Raw genomic sequence first — 23,595 nt, forward strand, 5'->3', positions numbered from 1 at the left:
GCTGGAAGTGGCAAAGTTAAAGATGTTAAGATTTGCACTGGGTGTGACAAGGATGGACAGGATTAGGAATCAGTATATTAGAGGGTCAGCTCAGGTTGGACGGTTTGGAGACAAAGTCAGAGAGGTGAGATTGCATTGGTGTGGACATGTGCTGAGGAGAGATAATGAGTATATTGGGAAAAGGATGCTAAGGATGGAGCTGCCAGGTAAGAGGAAAAGAGGAAGGCCTAAGATAAGGTTTATGGATGTGGTGAGAGAGGACATGCAGGCGGATAGTGTGACAGAGAAATATGCAGAGGACAGGAAGAAATGGAAACAGATGATCCGCTGTGGCGACCCCTAATGGGAACAGCTGAAAGAGAAGAAGATTAGTGTCTGGGTTTCAATGAATATGAGTTTCAAGGGCAGAGAAGTTTTAATGCTAAGTCTATTTTCATGCTGAGACTGTATTGCTTTGTTTAGCAGATGTCTATTAGTGTTTATACTATAAAATTTAAAATAAATTTTAAATGAAATCCAAATAATCATTGTAGAAGTAACGCAGTATGCGCATTCCAGTGTTTATGGTAAATGGAGTGAAATAGACAAGTAATGGGACATTGGAATGGCTGCAGGGGAACTCTGGGGCCATATTGTGGTTGTCTGTTCTTCAGTTTGCATTTGAAAGCTGGTTTCCCACAATTCTATTGGAATGGGTGGAGTTGCATAATTAGGTATACAGATTTTATGTTAATTAGCGTACAGATTTGTACCTATTTGTCGTGGGCATTTGTCCAGATTTTTGATGTTTTCAGGTTGAGAGGTATGTTTGTAATCATAAGTAAATATTTTTGCTTTGCACCCATCCTGTTCTTTACGGATATGTTCATTTTGAAAAAGTTATATAGATATTTTTGGCTTTTATTTTTTTTATAGAAATTAACAAGTAAAGGTAAAGCCATGTCTGCTTCAAATTATAAACACAAGTCTGGCGCTTAGAAAAGGAAACGTAAATACGAAAAAGAAGTGAAAGCATCACACGGCCGTCAATCAATAACAAAATTCTTTAAATATGGTGGCAAAAAGAATTTAGCGCACAGTACTAATCATGAAGATAGTGATTATGAGAATTCAGAAATTCAAAAATCAGTTGAAGAGGAAGCGACTGCCACTGTTGCAACTGTCGTAGAACAAGGAATTGAGAAACCTCAAGAAGAACTAACTGTGAAAGAACATGATACAGTCGATACTTCAGTTACACATCATTTCAAAAATCCTGATGTAAAATATGATGATCTTGGTACTTGGCCTCGAGTAATTTCAAATAACCTGCAACAAGAAATAGTACAACTCACCAACTTTCAAGAATTCCAAAAGATATATAAGAAGTTGCCAAAGGATGTTAATGGTAGAGCTTTTCAAGAGTTTTTTTTAAAAAAAATGGAAGATAACAGAACAAGTGAACATTTTCCATAAGAATGGCTAACATGGAGTGCATCAAAGGAAATTCTTTACTGCCTACCATGTCGACTTTTCTGTGATCCACTTAACAAAAATTTAAGCTGTTTAACTCAAGAAGGATTTTCACCTAAAAATAAACCTTGGAAAAAGTTATATGATATTTTGCCATCTCATAAAAGTAGTGCTGAACATAGGAACCAATATGTAGCTTGGAAATGTCTTTTGGATTCATTAAAAGGACATGGAATTGATAAAGCCCTCCAACTCCAAATTCAGTCTGAGACAACCAAGTGGAAAGCTATTCTGCAACGAATTTTAGATGTAACACTTTTTTTGGCATCTAGAGGTTTAGCGTTTCAAGGAGAGAACACAACTGGAAATGTCCACAATGGAAATTTTTTAGGGCTTTTGGAACTAATTGCAAAATATGATGAAGTAACATGGCAACACCTTGCTAAAGTTCAACAAAATCAGATAGAAGAGGGAAGAAATATGAAAGGATCTGTCCATTATTTGTCGTGGTATTCTCAAAATGAGTTTATAGGCCTTTGTGCAGACAAAGTTCTTAACACCATTCTGGATCAAAGAAGGGACTAATTTTTTTATGGCATAATTGTTGATGCAACACCAGATATCTCGCACAATGAACAAAATGTCCTGATTCTCAGATATGTATTTCAAAACAAAGATTTAAACGAATTTGAAGTAAATGAATGTTTCATTGAATTCATAAATTTTACTGGGAAAACTGGACAAAAAATAACTGAAGAAATACTTGTTACTCTTGAAAAACACAATATACCTCTTCAAGATTGCCGTTCACAAGGGTACGATAATGGCGCCGATATGCGTGGTAAAGTAATCGGCGTTCGAATCCGCATCCTAGAAAAGAACCCTGTGGTGCACATTCATTAAATCGCATAGGAGTGAATGCTGCAAAAATCAATCCAGATGTTGTAACATTTTTTGGAAATATAGAGAGCTTGTACACTTTTTTTTGCTCATAGTCCTGCATGCTGGGAGGTACTTAGAAAACACATACCATTATCTCTTCAAAGTGTGTCAGAAACAAGATAGAACAAAAGAATTCAAGCTGTGCATCCAGTCATCAAGCATTAACCTGGTGTACTTGCTGCGATAGATGACATTCCTAGTGAGATGGCTACAGGATTAACTCCTTCAGCACTAAATACGCTTGAAGGTTTGAAAAAATATTTCGGTTCTTATAAAGATCTGTTGATGACAAAATTCTGTTATAAAATACTAGCCAATATTGATAATAAAAATATTGTCATACAAAGCAAAGGATTATCTCTTGATATAGAGACCGCCTTGGTAAAAGACTTAGTGGAAGAAATTCAGATGTTGCGCAATTCGTGGGAAAACGTTCATGAAGCTAAAGCAGTTGCTGCAGCAATAGAAATCCAACACCAATTTCCCGAAAAGCGCACAAATTCTGAAAACTGTGAAGAAGACTTCCGAAATTCTGTCGTGTATCAAGTGTTGGATTTTATTATCAACTATATAAAAACAAGATTTGAAGCAGCGAATAATATTTGTGAATTATTCTCTCCAATTTTAAATTTTCAGGATTTGAACAAAGATCAGCTAACCACAAAAGTAGCAATACTTGTAAAAGCTTACAAAAGAGATTTGTTGGATGATTTAATAAATTAAGTACTTCACCTTAAAACAATCCACAAGACCGGTTTTGTTTCAGAAAGGTCACCAATTAAACTTCTTAATTTAATATAGGAAAAAATATCTGCAAGAAATATTTGGCAATATTTGCCTTTCATTGAAATTATTTTGTACTATTCCAGTAACTGTCTCGTTGGCTGAAAGATCGTTCAGTAAATTGGCAAACTCGTTAAAAACATGGCAAAGAAATTCCACTAGCCAAGAATGGCTTAATAATTTGGCAATTTTATGTACAGAAAATTATTTTGCTAAAAAAGTTGATTACTCAAAAATAATTGAAAAATTTGCTGTAATGAAAGCTAGAAAGTACACTTTCCAATAATTTTTTTTTTTTTTATAAATATAACTATAGGGACCCGCAAAATATCTAGCCTTGGGGCCCGGTTCAGCATGTGGGGGCCCTGGATCTCGGAGTTGATATATTTAAGTAGCGGGGATGGGGCGTGGTCCCACACATGGGGTGCCCCCTGCAAAACTGATTTTGTTGGTTAACCAGATACTTTTTCTATGTATCCCAAGGCCTTTTTGCATTTTTCCAGGTCCATGTTTCACATTACTTGGCTCTTGGCTGGGATGCTTTCTGTGCAAAGTCTGCACATCCTGCCAGTATTCACATTAGTTACTCGGATTGTGCATTAAGAATGCTCTGTAAAACAGAGTTTGCAGATGTATCCTATCCTGTGTTTTCCTTGTAGAACTCTCGTATGATTATTCATGCAGACGAGCAAAACATTGTCATGTTTATTCAACGATACAGAAAACAAATCACCATGTGCTGGGTCTTGGGCGGGGTTTGGACGGCCCTTGCTACTGCACAACTGGTGGGGTAGTATTCTATGGTTTTTGCTCCATTAGTCGGTGGCATTTTTACTTTGTTTTTTTCTTAGTGTCTAATTAGAGATCTCCTAACATTTGTTTTATTTAACTTCTTAAGAGAACTTGTAATATATATTTTTCATTATTGTTTTATTTTCTGATTTTTTAAATGTTCGATCCGCGGTGGTGCAGTGGTAGAGTTGTTGCCTCACAGCAAGAGTTTCTACCGTTCAATTCTCGGCTGGAGTGTGGGGAGTGCCTTGTGTGTGGAGTCTGCATGTCCTCCCTGCGGTTGGGTGGGTGTTCGAAAGACATGCGTAAATGGGCATGCCTTTTGTTAAAGGTTGGACGTCGAGCTGGCACCTCGGCGTTCGTGAAAATCTACTGCCAATGGAAGTTCCGCTGTGGCGACCCCTAACCAGGAAAGACAAACAAACCTTTTAGTTCACTGAAATTGTCTGTTACATCCGGTATTTTAAGGGCTCTTTTGGGCGTTTTATTCATGTATCGATTAACATGCAATTTGCATTATGCTACAGGCAAATCTACATGGCATGTCAGTCAGGCGTTATTTGCATGCTACATCACAGCCACTAGGGATGCCAATCACTCTGGCCACAACTATTTCCGTGCGAAACGGCCGGTGGGGTACTGTTGCAAAACAAAGCTAATCGTGAGCCGTGACATACATTTGAGTTTCAACTTCATAAAAATGCATACTAAGACAAATCCTGTTATCCTAGCAATTTTTGAGTTTATAGGAGATATACTTAAAATTCATTCCTATTTTCAGGCCTTTGTACTCCCATTATGTCAGTTTTTCTCCAGATTTCTTGCGCTAAGACGTTGATAGGTATGATAATAACCAATGCATTCCAGTGCAGGTCAATAAGCGATATTTTAAGAGGAGGACCAACTCACCATCCCTGACATAAATATACACTAACAAGCACCACTTTCTCACCACCCATTTAGAGACAGGATCTTTAACAAAGTTAACACCCACTTAAAGGACAACTATTGCCAAATGCTTATAACCTTAATAATTGACAGCGGTGTACCCGGCTTACACAAACTCTTGTTTATTTAAAGGCACGTTTTGAGCAACTTTGTAGTCTGGGCTATGCTGTGCGAAATTACATATATGGGGCTTTTTTAACAAAAACAGCCGTAACGGGTTAAGCAAATAGAAAAAGTACGGACATCAATTATACTGAACTTGAAACCTAATGTTAAAACGTGCATCACGTAGAAAAAATGGCAATTTTCATCAGAGTAAACGCAACTACTTAAGAGAAAGTAAAGGCAAGGAACAAGCTGTTCTTGAAGGACAATACATAGAAATTACAGTCCCGACTCTCCAACCAAATAAATTATCACCACTACAAGAGTTGTTTATCTTATAGTTTATTAACAAACTGAAACTTAAGGGCTTATAATTTACACAACTCAATATACCCTTCACTGAACTAATGCCTCAACGAGAGCGTCGCTCGTAATGTGATGTCATTGTCAGCGTCGCAGATTTTGCAGAGCGCGCGGGGAATTGCTTTACACTCGTCTCCATGGCGGCGGAATGGTACTTAGGTTCCTTTTGGTGAGTGGTAGAAGTTTTACTTCCCTTGTTTGGAGACGTGTTGCTTTATAAACTGTGTAGTTGCTGTCATACAATTTATGCAGTTATTGAACAAATATTTAATGTGCATGACATAAAGACAGAGTTGCAATGATTTTTCCGTAACTGGGAAGTGAAGAGTTGTGTATTAAGAAATATCTTTAAAGGTTATGTGGCTTACTGAAAGGATCGTGGTTAAGCAAAAATATCGGGCATTGCTTGCTTAGGGAGTGTAAGTTAGAGAGAGATGGAATAGGTTTGACGTCTTTTGCTCAAAGCAGAGGCTACGTTGTACTTTAGAACTGCGGTTTTAAAAACTCAAGGATAAGTTCAGAAATAATCAGGGGCACATTTAAATCTTGAGACATTGTCAGAATAAGCGAATCAATGTGAATAAATATACTTCTGAAGTAAGAGAAGTGTATAAATGTTCATTTACCACATTTTCTCCAAAAATCATCAATTTTAGGAGAGATTAAGCGGTACAGAGCAAATTTTGAGTAAAATCAGGGAAAGTTAAGAGGTATTCTGAGTTAGGGCTATAACAGGAAACAAGTCACTGGAATTGTTAGCTGGTAAATTTTACTTTTTATTTAATCTCTGTTTGCTGAAGACGCAGACACGGACTCAGTGCAGTGAACGCATCTTTGCAAGTACTGACCCTTTTTCTTGTTATCTCTGCAAACCATTTAGTTGTTGTTCACCCCTATGAAGCTATGAACAGTGTTTTTAGTCGAAGTATTTGGACGTATAATAGAAATCAAGGTGGTATGTGTACATTTATGTAGGTTTACTGCTCGTTTAGTATGTATGTGTGTGTGTGTGTGTGTGTGTGTGTGTGTGTGTGTGTATATATATATATATATAGTCCACTATAGAATTTTGAAATTGCACAATCCCGACTTTCTGAATACTGAAGTACCTTGAGATTGCAGAATCTTGTAATTAAAATCAAGAACACCTCAAAAACATTTTTTTGCAGGGGGGGGCAAGCACCCTACACCCCCTGCAACTTAAATATACTAACTCCAAGATTGCAGTACAGTGAAAAGAACAGTAAAGTTCCTGTTCCACTCTGTGTGGCGATCTGTATTTACAGGTTTTGAAATTCCACAAGCTCGAGGTTCTGCGCATCGGTATTTGCGACGTCAGGATTGTGGAATTTCAAAATTCTATAGTGGACCCATATACACAGTGGATATAAAAAGTGTACATACCCCTGTTGAAATGCCAGGTTATTGTGATATAAAAAAATGAGACCACAATAAATCATTTCAAAACTTTTCCCACCTTTAAAGTGACCTATAACCTGTACAATTCACTTGAAAAACAGACAGATCTTTTAGGGGAATAAATATATAAAAAAATGCACAATAAGCTGGTTGCATAAGTGTACACACCCTTAAACTAATACTTTGTTGAAGCACTTTTTGATTTAATTACAGCATTCAGTCTTCTTGGATACACACCTGCCATCAATTAAAGAGACTCTGACTAACCCCAAATAAAGTTCAGCTGTCCTAGTTGGATTTTCCTGACATTTACTCCGTTGTCTGCTACAGGAAAAGCCATGGTTCGCGGAGAGCTTACAAAGCATCAGTCCCTATCAGTCAGGAGAAAGGTACAGACAAATTTCCACAGCATTGGGTGTACCATGGAACACAGTGAAGACAGTCATCAAAAAGTGGAGAAAATATAGAACAACAGTGACGTTGCAAAGAATTGGGCGTCCCTCCAAAATTGATTAAATGAACGAGACTAAAACTGGTCAGGGAGGCTGCCACGAGACCTACAGCAACACTGAAGGAGCTGTAGGAATTTCTAGCAAGTACTTTTTGTGTACTACATGTGACAACAATCTTCCGTATGTCTGGGCTATAGGGGTAGGGTTGCAAGACTGAAGCCTTTTCTTACTCAGAAAAATATCCAGGCCTGGCTAAAATTTGCAAAATACTACATCCAGTCTCCCAAAAGCATGTAAGAAAATGTGTTATGATCTGATGAGACCAAGGTTGAACTTTTTGGACACAATTCTGAAAGGTACATGTGGCACAAAAACAACAGCATCACCAAAAGAACACCATCCCCATAATGAAGTATGGTGGTGGCAGTATTCTGATCTAGGGTCGCTTTTCTTCAGCTGGAACTGGGGTTTTAGTTAAGGTCCAGGGAATTATGAACAGTTCCAAATAGCAGTTATTTTTGGCCCAAAACCTTCAGGCACTTGCTAGAAAGATGGAGGAATTTTACCATTCAACACCACAATGACCCCAAGCATACATCCAAATCAACAAAACAGTAGTTTCACCAGAAGAAAATTAAAGTTTTGGAATGACCCTGCCAAAGTCCAGACCTAAATCCAATGGAAATCTGTGGGGTGACCTGAAGAGTGCTGTACATGAGATGCCCTCACAATCTGATTGGAGCTCTTTTGCAAGGAAGAGTGGGTAAATATTGCCAAGTCAAGATGTTGTATGCTGATAGACTCCTACCCAAGAAGACTGAATGCTGTAATTAAATCAAAAGGTGCTTCAACAAGTGTTAGTTTAAGGGTGTGCACACTTATGAAACTGGCTTATTGTGTGTTTGTTTTTTTAGTTTTTATATTCTTTCCCCTAACAGATTTGTTTTTCAATTGAATTGTACAGGTTATAGGTCACATTAAAGGTGGGAAAAGTTTTGAAATAAATTATGGTCTCATTTTTATATATCACAAAAACCTAGTATTTTAACAGGGGTGTGTACACTTTTAAAGTGTGTGTGTGAGATATATGTAACATGCCATAGTTTTATTCCTAGATATACTGCAGAAAAATGAGTGTAGAATATGCCTTGTTAAACCTTTGTTACCTGGATATTATTGTCTTTTGTAACATTAGCAAGATTGATGTATGCGAGTGGCTATTGGTTGTACTTGTTAATTGTACAGATCCCTAAAAATGTAAGTGAATGTGCCCTATGTTCAGATGCTGAACTGCTGCTTGGAAATCACAAAGTGCAAAAGAATGTACTCCTTGCAAAAAATGTTGCACATTGACACAGCAGATAGCATTGTTGCCTCACAACAACAGTTCCATGGGTGGGGTGCCTTCTTTGCAGAGTCTGCATGCCCTCCCTATTTGTTTGCGTTTCCTTCCATGTTCCAAAGATATGCAGTAAGTGGATTGGACACACTAAATTGGCCATAGATGTGAGTGTGTGGTGTGGAAGATCAACCATGGCTGGTCTAGAAGGTGTGAACTTCTTCTCCAGGTGATTGTCATTGTTGAAGTGAAGTTTCAGAAACTCGATCGTCGAAACAGTGTGATTTAATTTTTGAAAACTCTAAACTTTTGAATGTAGATCGTGGTAGAGTGCAGATCGGGGAATTTACCTTTTTCCCCCACTGTAGTGTGATCTTGGAGTTGAGATATATATATATATATATATATATATATATATATATATATATATATATATTATGCAAGGGGTCTGGGTGAGGGATACATGGGGGCTTGCCCCCTTGCAAAAACATAGAAAAAAGGTAGATTTTTGTTGTTTGTTTGAAGTTGTTATATCGTCTCAACCTCGGATCAGGAGATTGGCCAGCCAACACAGGAACTCAAAATTGGAACTCAAAATTGTGGCTCTTGAACAACTCAAAACCTCAAATGATGAAGAGCTTTCAGAACTTTCCAGGCAAGGGTGAGGGTAGGTTCAGGAGAAACTAATTTGTAAATACGGGTGTAACTCTGATGTGAATAATTTATAAATAGTGATTCTTTCAATGTTTCTAATTTGTGTGACACTAGTGTCTGTTTTTAAGAAGGGATTCAATTTTATTCCTAATTTTAAGTCAGATATAGTCTGTTGTTAGAAGTCTTAACCTTAAAATATTTTTTGCCTACAAAGTTGGAAAACCTGTTGAATTAGGTCCACATAAAAGAAAAAAGTACCTTTATACTCCCATGCACACAAGTCATGGATTTTCTGTTTTTGATAACATCAGTGAAAACATGAATTTAGGAAGAATTTTTGTCACAAGAGACCCTTCTGCGATAGTTTACTAAACTATCTCATGAAACCTGACAAGGGAGGGTGGGTTGTGGTCATGAATAGTTTTGATTATAATTCTAAAATGTTTTTATGATGATGCTTTATACCAGGGTGTCTCTTAATGAAATTTCTATTGCATATGCCAAGTTGGATTTTACTTTACTAGATATGGTTATGGAGGGGGATGTTGACTACGATGAGTGGGAATATCTTGATGTTAGTAAGCCAAATATACCATCCATATTTGGTATTCCAAAAATCCCCAAATGTATTGCCGATCCTTTGTTGAGGCCCATTGTATCAGTTAAGGGGTCTAAGACAGAGATGTTGGTGAAATTTGTGGACTATAAATGTAAATCCATTTTGGAATCTGAGACTTAACATTTTAAAGGACTCTTGGCATCATTTGCCAATATTAGATGTACTGCAAGACAATGATGATATCTTTATCACTGTAGATGTTGTGGACCTCTTCTCATTTATTCCTCATGGTGTTGGAACAGAATTTTTTTTGACTTCCTTTCTGAATACACACATTTGCCCACTTAGGATGGATATGTGGTTACTACCCTCCTTGAATTGGCGCTAAACAATAATTTTATAGACTATGAAGGCGAGTATTACCACCAGACGTCCAGTGTTGCCATGGGCGCTGCGTGTGTGCCCCATTATATATCATCATGGTGCTGGCTATGTGTGAGAAAAAAGTAGTGTTCACACCCAAATTCTGCTCATTGGTCCATGGATATTTTAAGTTTCTTGATGACATGCTTATCCTTTGGAAAGGCAAATTAGAACAATGGCAGCAAACCCATACCCTTTGGCAAAATTCTACATATTTTCTTAAGTTCACCTACTCTCATGGTGTTAGGATTAATTATTTGAACATCTTATTAGAGAAGAAACCTGTTAATAATGAGTGTTATTCCTCTAGCATTTTTAGGAAGGCGACATAATGCTTATTTACACTTTGACAGCTGCGACCCCTTTCACCAAAAAAGGGCCAGATGGTTAGGCTTTCGAGAATAATATCTGATGACAGTAATTTTGATAATGAAATTAGATATTTGATTGGAATGTTTATTGAAAAGGGTTACCTTTTACAACTGCTCAATAGAAAAAAAAATGAAGTGGTTAAACATGGCTTTGACCACTTTTTTGCCCGTTTTGAGAATCAGGCCGTCTCCTTCTGATGTTATTGTAGATTTTACTGAAGGCACTAATATTATCAATTTTGACAGGTCCGCCCCTATCTTTTCTATCCCATACAGTACAGCTGCCTTTTTTTACACCAATATTATTAGATTATTCTGAGATGTAGTTTTTCCTAGTTGAGTGAAAAAAAAAAACATTGCTGCTTCACTTTGTTTTCCTCCAAGGGTAGGAATATAAAATCTGTTTTGGAAGTGCCAGGTAACAGACATATTTTAAAGAGGGTACATGGATCAATGCACAAAGTGTGGAGCCTGCAAATTTTGCAAGTTTATTAATGAGGATCCTTATGCTTTAGTTGAGATTTTTGCACAAACTGTTCCTTGTCCTGGGAGGTGAGACTGCAATATCTCCCTTATAGTTCATCTTGCCACATACAGTTATTGCACAGCTTTTCTATATTGGGAAAACAAATAAAAAGCTGAAAGAATTCTGGAGCTTGTCTATGATGTAAAATATAGGAAAACAACAGATGCATTATGCAAGCATACTGTTGACTGCCCCAATTTTAAAATGTTTACATTTTTTTAGCATTGATACGGTAGCAGCTGACAGTTCTAGTGGAGATGCTTACAGTGTAATTGAGTGTAAAGAACTGTACTGGCAGCTTAATGCCTCATCAGCACCAGGTATCAATGATAGCATTTTCATTGCTTGTGTATTAACCAAAAGAAAAATCTAGCCAGGCTAGACTTTCCTCTGTGTGATACCTTAGACCTCTTGTATTAGAGGCAACATGGGATATATGCAAATGATCCTTTAAGGACATGTGGTGTTTCAGCTATATGGCAACTCTGAATGTCCATTACTTTTTTTCTTTTTAAGTCCATTAATGGACAAATTCAGGCCAATAAAGCCAAACCTCACTAGCTGAGGACATGCATGTTTCAGCCTTCTTATGGCATCCTCAACATAGCATAAGTGGAAAATTGGTTAAACTTTAGAAACACGGGGTTGTCATACCCATCTGTTATCCATAATCATTAGGGTGTCTGCAAAATATCCCAACCATCAACGTTTGTGTGTTTATATTTAGCAAGCTTCAGTTTAGATTTATGACCATTAGAGTGTGGTGGGCCTGAAGGAGAGGCCAGGTATGCATCATGTTATGCAGGAACGAGGCAGTAATGATCTTTACATTTGTGAAGTAGTAGCAGTCGTTAAAGTAATGCAGTAGTAGTATCTGACATGCACAGAAATCTTTGTTGCTGATATTGAACTTGGTTCCGCCTTCTGGGTAACCCTTTCTCGTGTTCATCTTAAAAAAATTGTGTGGTTATTTAGCTTGGGTGTCACTGTGGTTCTGTAACAGTTTAATTTCTTTTCATTTGTAGAATATCCTACATGTTACATTCATGAAATATACACCTTTCTGTTTCATTTTTTAACTTTGTTTTGCTGTTATTGTTACCTCTCTTGTACTTCTACCACAGATTACCTCTTAAGTTAGGATTTTTTTGCATTTGTCACTTTAAAAAAAAAAGTACATATATGCATGGTAAAAGAAAACAAAACTTATTTCTTTTATTTTCATGCAGTATACAGTTTTTGCAATTTGAATTCACTCCAGCATTGTATAAATTGCTCAGTTCCTGCCTTTGTTTTAAATTTAATTTCCCCTTCAAATCAGGTAATCCTAAACCACCTTGTTCTATGGGGCAAATCAACTTATCCCAACTTAAGTATTGCCCTCTTCCTCTCTGATATAAATTCCTTCAGCTCTGTTATAGTCTACAAATTATCTTCTGGTTGATTAGAAATGTACTTGCTATATATGAAACTAAAGGGATTAGAAACATTTTCACTGCTTGTATTTTTATGCATATCCATATCCACTCTATCAACAAAGTATGCATGGAAACTGTAGATTATGACAGGTTTGTGATGCATGCACTAGACACCATGGTGAAGGAATGGCTATGTAGGAAATTATGGGGCTGTAATGACACCCCTTTGACAGGCTATCAGGGGGTGCTAATAGTTTATTTTGACTGCTAAGTGCATCAGTATGTAACCAGTTTCAAAAACAATGTTGTGTTCACAACAGAAATTAATGTTGTGTTTTTACCTTGCATAGTGGTTTCCACAGTGGTTCTGTATTACACTCTGTTAGAGTGGAAAACTATGCTGTAAAGGCTCACAGTGGTGCTAAAAGCAGTTACTGAGATGCTGCAAAACGGAGCAGGTGCTCTTACAGAAGGATGGCTGGATTTCTTGCATGTCCTAGCACCTCTCTTACTAACTGATTGCCCCAAAACTGCTACATGAAATATCTGATGGCTGTGAGAGTATGAGAAGGAAATAATGCAAAATTTAAAAAAAGGCACAATGGTGTGAAGAAAGATTTGGGCAGGAAGCAGTGTTAAATTATATTTTCTGAAAAAAAGTTGAGTACATTTTCTTAATGTGTAGCACTGTCTTGATTGGATTAAAGAGAAGGAAACAAATTATGTGATGAGAAAAACTTGACATTTTAATGGAGTTGTAGTTCAGTTGCTTCCAGTAGGTTTGGTTAAAACTTGTGCAAACGCTACTGTAGAAATGCATGCCTTGTTTTTTTTTTCCCTTCCATATGCCAAGAATACTTTAACCAGATAAAACTCTGTAAATGTATTACTTTTAGGGCTGATCTTGGAGCTTTGATTTGGTCAAGACTGCTCAGAATTGTATAGTGTGCAAGTAGACTTGGGATAGTATGACCTAGCTCCTTGCTTTAGCTTAAGTTGCATTGTTAGTATGTAGAAATATTTCAGCTGACATGACAACCACTGAAATAAGACGAGTCTCAGTGTGGCTCCTTAGGCTATTGGCTGGTCAGCTGCTTTTTCACAGTGTCATACCTTTTGATTAGTACTGTCCAAGTCCTGGCTTTTTCTCCCTGATATCCTTACCATGTGGTAAGTTCCCAGTCTCACCAGTTTGCTGTTGTATGAGGAAGCATGGTTGAACTACAGAAAGCTACATTATGTCTTTTACCTTTGTGCATGTGTGTGTGTTTCAGCCTGGATACTTAGTCAGGCATTAACTGGATGAGTCTTGAAGTACATATCTTCTGATGAGCCATATACAACTTCGGATCAAGTGCTCTGATGTGTTTTATATGTTTTAATGTAGCACATAATAAACTGCTTCTATGAATGTGATAATGTATCAAGCATGCAAAATCTGAAGGTAATGCTACCAACACCTTTGCTCCACACCTATGGTCACCCCCTCGGTCAAGTCTGACCATAAGCTAATCATCCCTGACATCCACATCCCACCCCCACCCCCTCAGTAAGGAAACCTCCGTAAAAAAAACTTCTCCAAAGCCAATTTCATGCTACTCAAGTCAGAAGTGACAAACTTCATGACACCCATGCAGACGAAACTGAAATTTCGACTGCTGAATCCTACACTAAGGCACTGTACGAGCACATCCACTCGTGCATGAATCGTACTATCCCCAATAGAACCAAGACGCTCTCCTCTCAAAAAAAGGAAGCCAGTCTGGTGGTCCCTTGCCAACAACAAAAGGAAGATACTGTTGCAGAAAAGAGGAAAATCCCAGGATGTAAAAAACTCCCTTACCAGCCTCAGTAAGAAGCTGAGATCCCTCATAAAATCCTCCAAAGCTAGTTACGAAAATAAAATTGCCAAAGATTCCAAAGACAACCACAAGGCATTCTATAGCTATGTCAAGAATCTAACTGGCAATGCTCAGATCTGCTCTGAGGTACAACAGAATGGCATTAAATATACTAATCCCAAGGATATTGCCAATATCCTGGCAGATCGATTCAGTGCAAACGTCACCCCCCTCTCATCCCCTAAAGGGCCCATCTCAATCCTGAAAGATCACCAAATTCCTGTAATGGCCACACAGGTAAAAAACGCACTTTCGAAAGCTAAGAATACAGCACCCATGGGACCAGACGACGTCCCAGGCTGTGTATTTCATGAACTGGCACCTCACCTAAGTGTCATGTTTAATCATAGCCTCACCTCAGGCTTCATGCCAACTGAGTGGCACACAGCGACAGTTATCCCACTCCACAAGGGGGGATCCACCTTGGAACCCGGGAAATACCACCCTATTAGTCTGACAAGCCTGATCTGCAAGGCCATGGAACGTATTATCATGGAACTTTATAAACAAAGACATTGGCAACCTTCAAACACTGGACCCCACACAGTTTGGGTTCGTGAACGGCCGATCTTGTCTCCTGAACCTGATTGAAGTCTCCAGAGCCATGGACAAGGGTAAGGTGGTCCACACAGCCTATCTGGGCCTCACCAAGGCCTTCGACACCGTTCCCCACTCTGGAAACATAGATAAACTTACTAAGCTGGGCATTAATCCGTATGTCACTCGATGGGGTGCCAACTGTCTTACTGACAGAACCCACACTGTAAAAGTAAAAGACTTCAAATCCAGCTCCAGACAAGTGGAGTATCTCAGGGTTCAGTCCTGGGACCACTCTTGTTTGGCATCTACTTCTCTGAAGTACAGGCCAACACTAAGGGACTCTGGCTGACAAAGTTCACAGATGACTCCAAACTGGGAGCCATTATTGAATCCCCAAATGATGTGGATGTTCTATAAAAGGGCCTTACAGAAACAGATGCTTGGTGCCAGAGCCATGGGCTTAACTTCAATGCCAAGAAATGTATAGTTATCCCCTTTGGGGAAAAAACATGTACCCGTCAATTACCACACAGGTAGCAGTACACTAAACACCGAAGGTGTGATAAGAGACTTGGGGACACAGGTGGGACAGTGGTCTCACCTTCGATAACCACATTGCCACAACAGTCAGGAAATCCTTCTATATAGCACACTTCATCACTAAGGGCTTTTCATCCAGAAAAAAGGAGGTCATTGCCCCACTGTACTCATCCCTCATTAGACTCATTATAGAATACAATGCCTCGTTTGGTATGTACCTCTCAAGACGTCTGCAATAACTGGAAAGGCTGCAGAAAAACCTCACTAAAAGAATCATGGGCCTAAAGCAAATGCCCTATGCTGACCGTCTAAAAAACTCCACCTATACTCTGTCGCATATAGTCTACTCAGAGGTGATCTGTGCATAACATACAAGGCCATGTCAACCCCAGAGCTGTTGGACATGCTACACTTAAAGAAATCCGAATCCCTCAGAGACGCACACATCAGGGATCTAAACCTTGTCATCACGATGAACAAAACATGCTGGAGGGATAGGTTCCTGACCCAGAGACTCCCCAGACTCTGGAATAGACTGCCCATACATGTCAAGTAGAGTGCCTCTTTGGCCCTTTTCAAAAGGAACCTTGATAACTGGATGGGAGAAAGGAAATTCACCCCGGGGGATCACATCAGTCGCCCTGCTAGACAGGGGTCCAGGGAAGTAAATAGTGTGGGAAGAAATAGCTAGGAAATTGTTATTTCTAGATTTGTATAGGCCCTAGGGACGATAGCCTAGTACCAACCAATGAACCTGTAACTTGGCTAATCAAAAGTAAATGAAGATTTCTTTTCCTTGCAGTATGTTGATACATTGCAAGCAGGTAGCTAAGAGTTACAAAGGGATGTTTCCAGTACTAATAACAGCTACTGTTGTATTGCACTGTTTGCCACTGCTGTCTGTCGATCTTCAGCCCCCTTCATATTTTGTTGGCCCATTTGTTCCTCATCACCAAGTTGTGGGTCAGCAGGAAGGCACAATCATTCAGGCAACCATCAGGGTGGTTCCAGGTTGTTTGCTTAAGTTTTCCGCATCCCTAATGACACACACAGTAAGTTGTAGGAAAGGATGATGGGAGAGGCCCTCATAGGGTTATCCCCTCCCCCAAGAAATGAGAGGTGAGCTTCTTTGTCTCTTTGGAAGTTAGTGTTACCCCTAAGTGTGAGAAAGTCCCTCCCTCCACTCTGGAGTGGCAAACAGACCATGCTCCTTCACTCTTCCCCCTCCTTGCTTGGCCCTTTCAGGTTTGGGACTGCTAACTGAACCCCAGTTGTTATATCGCTGTCAGGAAGCTATCCCCAGTGCCAAGGAACCAAGTTGACAGTTGTTTTGATATTTTAAAGCTGCACCATTGATTGAAATGCTTCAGTGTCTTCCAGTCAAGCACCGGGTTGCAGATCATGAATTGATTGTTCTTGAAGTTTACTGAATTTTTTTTTTGAGGAAGAAGAACTGTTTATTGTCAATTTGATGGTGTTCTGGCTCAATTTTGCCATATTTTATGACCTTCAGTAGTGTTCTGTCAATTAATCTAAATTATGCCTGTCGCTTTTGCCAAGGCCAGAGTTATTGTCTTTCCCTGAAGAGGCGGGGTGGCCTAAACAGAAACCTCTGTGACTAGCCAGGCAGTGAAGGCGATGCTGAACTTTGCGTGTCATCTTCAGTTCTTGATGAGATTTCTTATTGTTGTATATCTAGTTACCTCCTCCCCCTCTTTTTTTTTTTTTTTGTTTTTTTTTTGTTAAGCATGGTGTCATACCTACATTGCTGGACCCACCACAAGAGTGCACATCTGCAAAACCACAACCCAGTTTAGGAGTGCTTTGAACTCTTGTCACAAGATTATTTCAACTAAGTCGGAAGTGATGCCACTGTACCCATCTCCCTCACAAAGGAATGGGTGAGGTAACATAAGCCATTCACTACATGGCCTTCTTTTCGGCTACTAAGCAAAATTGTAATTGGATCGAAACCTCTGTGCTGAAAATCCAGCTGTAGTACGTCCAGTGGTGCTTGTTGCAGTAGTGAGAAAAAGAATGTGACTCGCATGTTCTGTGCTGTTTTTTGGCTAGGGAAAACTACTGTTCATAGTTTAGTTTGTTTGGTTTGGTGGTGATTTGGCGGTGATTTGGCAACATAACTTATATAGCCAAAAAAACTTACAAAAGATAAAATGTTGTGCTCTACAGATTTAGGAGTAGATTAGACAGCTAGCAGAATGGTGTTGTTGCACTGGTGACTATGGGGATTATACTGGGGTTCTTTCTACCTCTTGTAAGTGTTTTAAGAAGAATTTTTAAGATTTTTGGCAGTAAAATTAGATGTGCCATTAGTTACAGTGGAATCCACCAGAGAGGGTGAAGGGAAATATTTCCAAAATTTCTGTGGATTCTGTCCTTAGGAAAGATGCCCTCTTAGAGAGGGAGGAAATGTGGAATTGTTGATATGTGGCTCCTAAAAATTCTGTAATAATTTGGAAGTTTTCTGTTCAGCTACAGAATTATTATAAGTTGTTATGCAAAATTGCAGGTTCCTATGCAAATTTATAGGTTGCTGCCCATCCCAAGTCATACCTCTTAAACTCCTAGAGCAAGGAATCTGGACAGTCATAAATAAAAGTTGGATAAAGGCCCAAAAATTGGGACAGTTTTTTAAATCTTGCTCTTACAAACTTAGAAAGATGATAGAAATGGTTTTGCATTAGCATGAATTTTCTGAAGGATATAAAGTCTGAAATTCAAATGTCTGCCATCATTTTCAAACTTCAGTCTTTGATTTACCACTAATTTGCCAGGAAGCTACAATTTTAATGAAAAATGGACCAAAAATATGAGACCATTCTGCAAATATCTGCAGTTGAGAGGTATGTTAATGAAGGTATTTGGAGCATGTGCAAATTGCAGTTTTTAATTGGCATGTGGAGGTTAAAAGTGTAAAAAAACTTCACAGTTCCACATCCATTATGCTGATACAGGGTGACTTAATACAAATGTGGGGCTGAGAAAATAATTCTTGGACCTGTTTAAGATTACATACATTAGACCCCCTTTTTAGGGCATCTATTCTTGCCTAGTGTATCATGACAAGCCATATGATAAAACTTTTTGTGTTGATGGAAAGGCCATGTATGAATTGTATATAGTGGTGAAATTGGCTTGATGCTGACATTGTCCTGAGATAAATGCTGTTTTAAGAGGTGTTTAGGTTTCACTTGGGTAGCTTGTGACAGTTTTTACATTCCACGCTTATGTACTGGTTGTAAAATTAACTAATTACTATTTTTATTTCAGAATAACTAGAGGGACATGCATGAAGTTGGGACAAACTACATTTTACATCCTAACATTGGGGTGCAGTTCAGTGCTGGATTATTCCTTTACTTCAAAATACCTTGAAGAATGGCAGTACCATTCGTGGAAGACTGGGATCTTGTGCAGACTCTGGGAGAGGGGGCATATGGAGAGTAAGTACATGGAGGAATTTACATGAAGTTCGTATTGTATGGAGATGCATTCTGGTGTAGCAGATTGATTTTACTTGAACCTGAGAGAGAGTAAGCATAGAACAGTTCTATGCTGTTTGAAAAGATTTAAGTGTAGACTGAGCAGAGTGTAGCATTTTTAAAATGCTGGTTTCTTAATCATTCCAAGAACAAGTGTTGGTTTGAGTAGATAGTAAAGGAAAAAAAAAGTATCTCTATTTTTGTGTTGCAGTGCTGTACCCTTGGTATGTGGTTCGATGCTTGGAGCCCTGACTGACCATGCTATGACTGCCTACAGAATTTTAGAACCTGTTGAAGTGCATTTCTGTTGTCCAACTGGAAGGCCACAAAGAACTGTGTCCAACCTTGTAAGTCCTATATTGGTTACCTTTTTTAACCACCTGGCCATTTGATAGAGAAATGCCATCTATCATTCCTTCAATTGCTGTTGACGTTGAGGCCTTCTCCCTTTCTATTATCCTGGTGCACTTGAGAACCTAGTTCTGATCCAGAATTTAGGACAGAACAGTTTTGTGGGTAACCTTCCCTCCATCTGAGTGACCTTTGTATACTTTTATTAATTTAAGCTTGGGAAATCATACCTTATTAATATCCATTAATAGTGGAGCTTTTACATATAGATAGTATATCATTTTAGCTCTCCATTAGTAACAACATTGGCTTCCAGAAAGAAAATGAACACGGTAGCAGCTGTTAAGGGTAAGATAAGAAATACAGAACTAAATGTAATGATCGCTTTTAATACACCTTCCCAAACCTGTAGAATACATTGGATTTGGTGAGTCTTAATTTAATGACTTAAATTTTCAAGAGTTTTGCCTGCATAACAGCGAAGGAAGGTTTTTTTTGAGTAGCAACTATATTCATTAATTAAGAATGAGTCTGTTAGTTGGAGTAGCTGCGATGGAAAAATTTGCCTGATAATTTGGAAAATATCCCAGCAGTCATTGATTAGGTTTGGAGGAATGTTCAACTTCATGATATTGTGATTGTCTGACATTACTTGACTGTTTGGAGTTAGCTATGCAAAATTAATACAGTTTGTGGTGGACAAAGTAATTTGGCAGTTTTATTCTATGACTTGATACATTCCAAGTGTCTGTCTGTTTAGAGACAAGGTTTTCATCTTGGCAAATAATACTCTCTTTATCTGCTGCTGGTATGGATGACCTGTGTTTTACATTAGAAAACTATTAGTACTGATACTATACATATCAGAAGCAATAGTTATATTCCATCTTTGGGATGGGTTATTTCTTTCACGTTTACCTTGTTTTATTATCAACAACTTATGATTTTTGGAAAAATTCTCAGATTTAAAAATTGATATACTGGGGTTAGATTTAAATATCCTCCTTATAAACTAAAAAGCTTCTGAGTCTAAAGTTTTTCATATGTTTTAATCTTTGTTATGAAAATCTGTGTGACATTCCATAATTTTGAGCCTTATTATAAAATTAAGTGATTGTGTAATATTATAGCAATAACCCACGCCTGGGTGTGGGTAATGCTGGATTTACCCACGGTTGGCGTGGTTTGGTCGCCCTCGGGACCAAACAAAGCCAACCGTTGGTAAATACAACATTACCCACACCCAGAAGTGGGTTATTGCTATTATACCATGACATTATTTAAGAAAAGAAACTATTACTTTTCTTAAATAATGGCATAGTATAATGCCTGTTTACTGCCCTTCGCAGATGTCTGGCATCCGCGGCAGTTCTGATGTACTGCGCGCCTGCGCAGTACGTCAGAGCTGTGGGCAAAATCAACGGAGAAAGCAAGATCTCCATTGCTTTTTTTTTTTTACTGTTTCGCTATGTTAAATGGGTTTAACATAGCGAGACAGCTTTAAAATAAGCAACGGAGATGTCCGTTGCTTATTTTAAAACTGACTCGCTATGTTAAACCCATTTAACATAGCGAAACAGTAAAAAAAGCAACGGAGATCTTGTTTTCTCCGTTGATTTTTTTTTAAAACCTGCCTCGCTATGTTAAATGGGTTTAGCATAGCGAGACAGCTTTAAAATAAGCAACGGAGATCTCCGTTGCTTATTTTAAAGCTGTCTCGCTATGTTAAACCCATTTAACATAGTGAGACAGTGTTTAAAGAGTTATACTAATGGAAAAAAGTCCGGGTGACCGGACCTTTTTCCATTAGTATAACTCGATTTACAATGTGCACACTGGCCAATCAGCGTGCACGTTTTGGGGGGGGGTCATGGTATAATTATTAATATGCCATTGTTCATGGTTCTTTAACTCATTCCCTCCAGCAGAGCCCTTTTGAATGTATACCTTTATCTCCCAGTCTGTGTGGCTTCAGCCTTTAAAAAAATGAATTTATCACCTTACAGTTCTAACAAATACTTATTAACAGAGATCATATATCAATACAATTGTATTTGCCATCATATGTGCTTCAAGATAAAATATTCTGATACCTTGTGTGTAGCATGGTTTTGGATTTTTAATGCAAATATGAACAGGCAATATTTGATGCCTAGAGGAACAGTAGGAGGTAACTGCAGAAACGCCTGTAGACGTCACTCGGCTGTAATGAGTTTAAAAAATTGCATTTTTTTAGTACTGATTTTAATTTCTTGGAATTTATTGGCTGGATTAAATGTTTCAATAGCAGTAAATGTTTAGCAGTGAAGAAACATTTGCTGACCTGCAGTCGGCCGCTGTATCAAATGTGTGACTTAGCTGAATGTAGTAAAAATCCATTAAGTTGTAGCAGCTAGAATTGTTTCCATTCAACTTAAAACTGGTACAAGCAGCTGAACTCCCTTTTTGTTTTCTTCTTCTCCTCCTCGTCCTGAAAAGCTATTCTGTGAGAACCCCCATGCCATGCCAGGGAATCTTCTGGTTATTTTTTTGCTTTGACCTCCAGAGCTGTAATTTGAGTTAGACATCAGAAAATGATGTTTTGGGGGTAACAGCATTTTGATTACATTAATGTTTGTGTCTTTCGGCTTTTCCCGGTTAGGGGTTGCCGCAGCGGAACTCCGGTCCACTAATGATTGGCAGTAGATTTTTACATGCTGGCTTGCCGGGCCTAATGCACAACCTTCAACGAAGGTTCACCCATTCACGCATGTCATCACACAGAAGACGCTCTAACTGAGAATCGAACAGGCACCGTCTGTGAGGCGACAACGCTTCCGAAGTCTGAAATGTGTAGGATGTCCCACTGAAGTCCACATCAGCTGAATAAACAATCCTTTTTCTTTGTATTTCATAGTGGCATATATATATATATATATATATATATATATATATATATATATATATTATATTATTTTTTTTTTTTTTTATATGGAAACACCTTCCTTTAATAGTTCCAGTATTTTGCTGCGGGTAGTTTCAACTTTGTATGATGGAGCTTTAAACTAAGCACTTGGATTCATTTTTATAACCTAATGTTGCTTTGCTTTTTCTGCTTCTAAAAAGCTAGATTTTTGTCTTGTAACTGTGAGTCTGTCGTCATAAATATTCACAATAAAAAATTTAAAAGGGTAGTTCATCTATATTCTAATTAGGCCTTCTCACAAAAATATATAGAATCAAAAATGTGAATGATGAGGAAACTGCTGTCTTGTAACATATTTAAATCACAGATGTGTACATTTAATCTTCAGTTAACTCATTCACTCAGTAAGTGCTCAGGAATGCTGACGGTCAGCTTCTTCTATGGAAACAATAGTGTATCCTGAGCTGCCTTAGTTTTTTTGAAAAAAAAAAAAAAAATTCTAAAACCATTCTTGAAATACAGCTCATGTTATGAGCATTTAACGGCCAGCCGCTCAAAAATATAAATCTGAAAATTCCTCAGCACACATACACTGTTTCAGTGAACCAATGTACTATTAATGACATTCCAGCTCATAATGACAAATTTTAACTGGCAATGGCCACTATAACTGCACATTTTATTTGTATCTTTTTGAAAACAATTGACAAACTCTAACCATATAAATTTTAGTAGCCAGACAAACGTCAGCTTCAAAATTAGGTGTCAGTCAGCATTTTATTGTGTTGCTTACACAGATATTGACAGAACCACAAAGTATAACATTTTTCATCATCAGACAAGCTGTTCTTTACAGCTTTACTAGAAACCATCAGTTTTCTGCTAACACTTTGTACTGCTTCTCGTATCGTACAGATTACTCTGTAATTTTGTTTTATTTACCTTTTTTTTTTTTTTACGCACCTTTATTGAATTATCATTTGTGACATAGGCAAATTTATATTTATACAGAAGTAATCAAACTGTATTAACACATTATAGCAGTAAGTGTGAACTGTAACCTAAGCAGTAAACGAAAAAGAAGAAAATTGCCAAAAATAAACCACAAATACTTGTACAATTGGCAGTAGAAGTAAAAGCCACAGAAACTTGGAAGTAGTCAATAAAACTCCTCTTCAGGCCACTTTATTCCAAGGTTATTAAGCATCTGATGAAGTAAACGCATTAACGTGTGTTGATGTGTGTTTTGTCTTGGAATAAAGTGGCCTGAAGAGTTGTTTTATTGACTACTTCCAAGTTTTTGTGGCTT

The 23,595-nt window shown here is 38.1% G+C and overlaps 1 protein-coding gene across 1 annotated transcript in view; it reads left to right on the forward strand.

Annotated features, from left to right (window-relative positions):
* Nucleotides 1-4,650: 4,650 nt before the first annotated feature.
* CHEK1 (checkpoint kinase 1) overlaps nt 4,651-23,595 on the forward strand; it is a 416,400-nt gene continuing 397,455 nt past the window's right edge. Inside the window, exons 1-2 of the mRNA XM_044080846.1 lie at nt 4,651-5,554; nt 18,819-18,991. Coding sequence (XP_043936781.1) covers nt 18,927-18,991 — 65 coding nt within the window. The 5' untranslated portion in view covers nt 4,651-5,554; nt 18,819-18,926. The remainder of the gene's footprint in view (nt 5,555-18,818; nt 18,992-23,595) is intronic.

Source organism: Protopterus annectens, chromosome 8.part0 (assembly GCF_019279795.1).
Source record: "Protopterus annectens isolate FY-2018-M chromosome 8.part0, PAN1.0, whole genome shotgun sequence".
Lineage (NCBI taxonomy): Eukaryota > Metazoa > Chordata > Ceratodontiformes > Protopteridae > Protopterus > Protopterus annectens.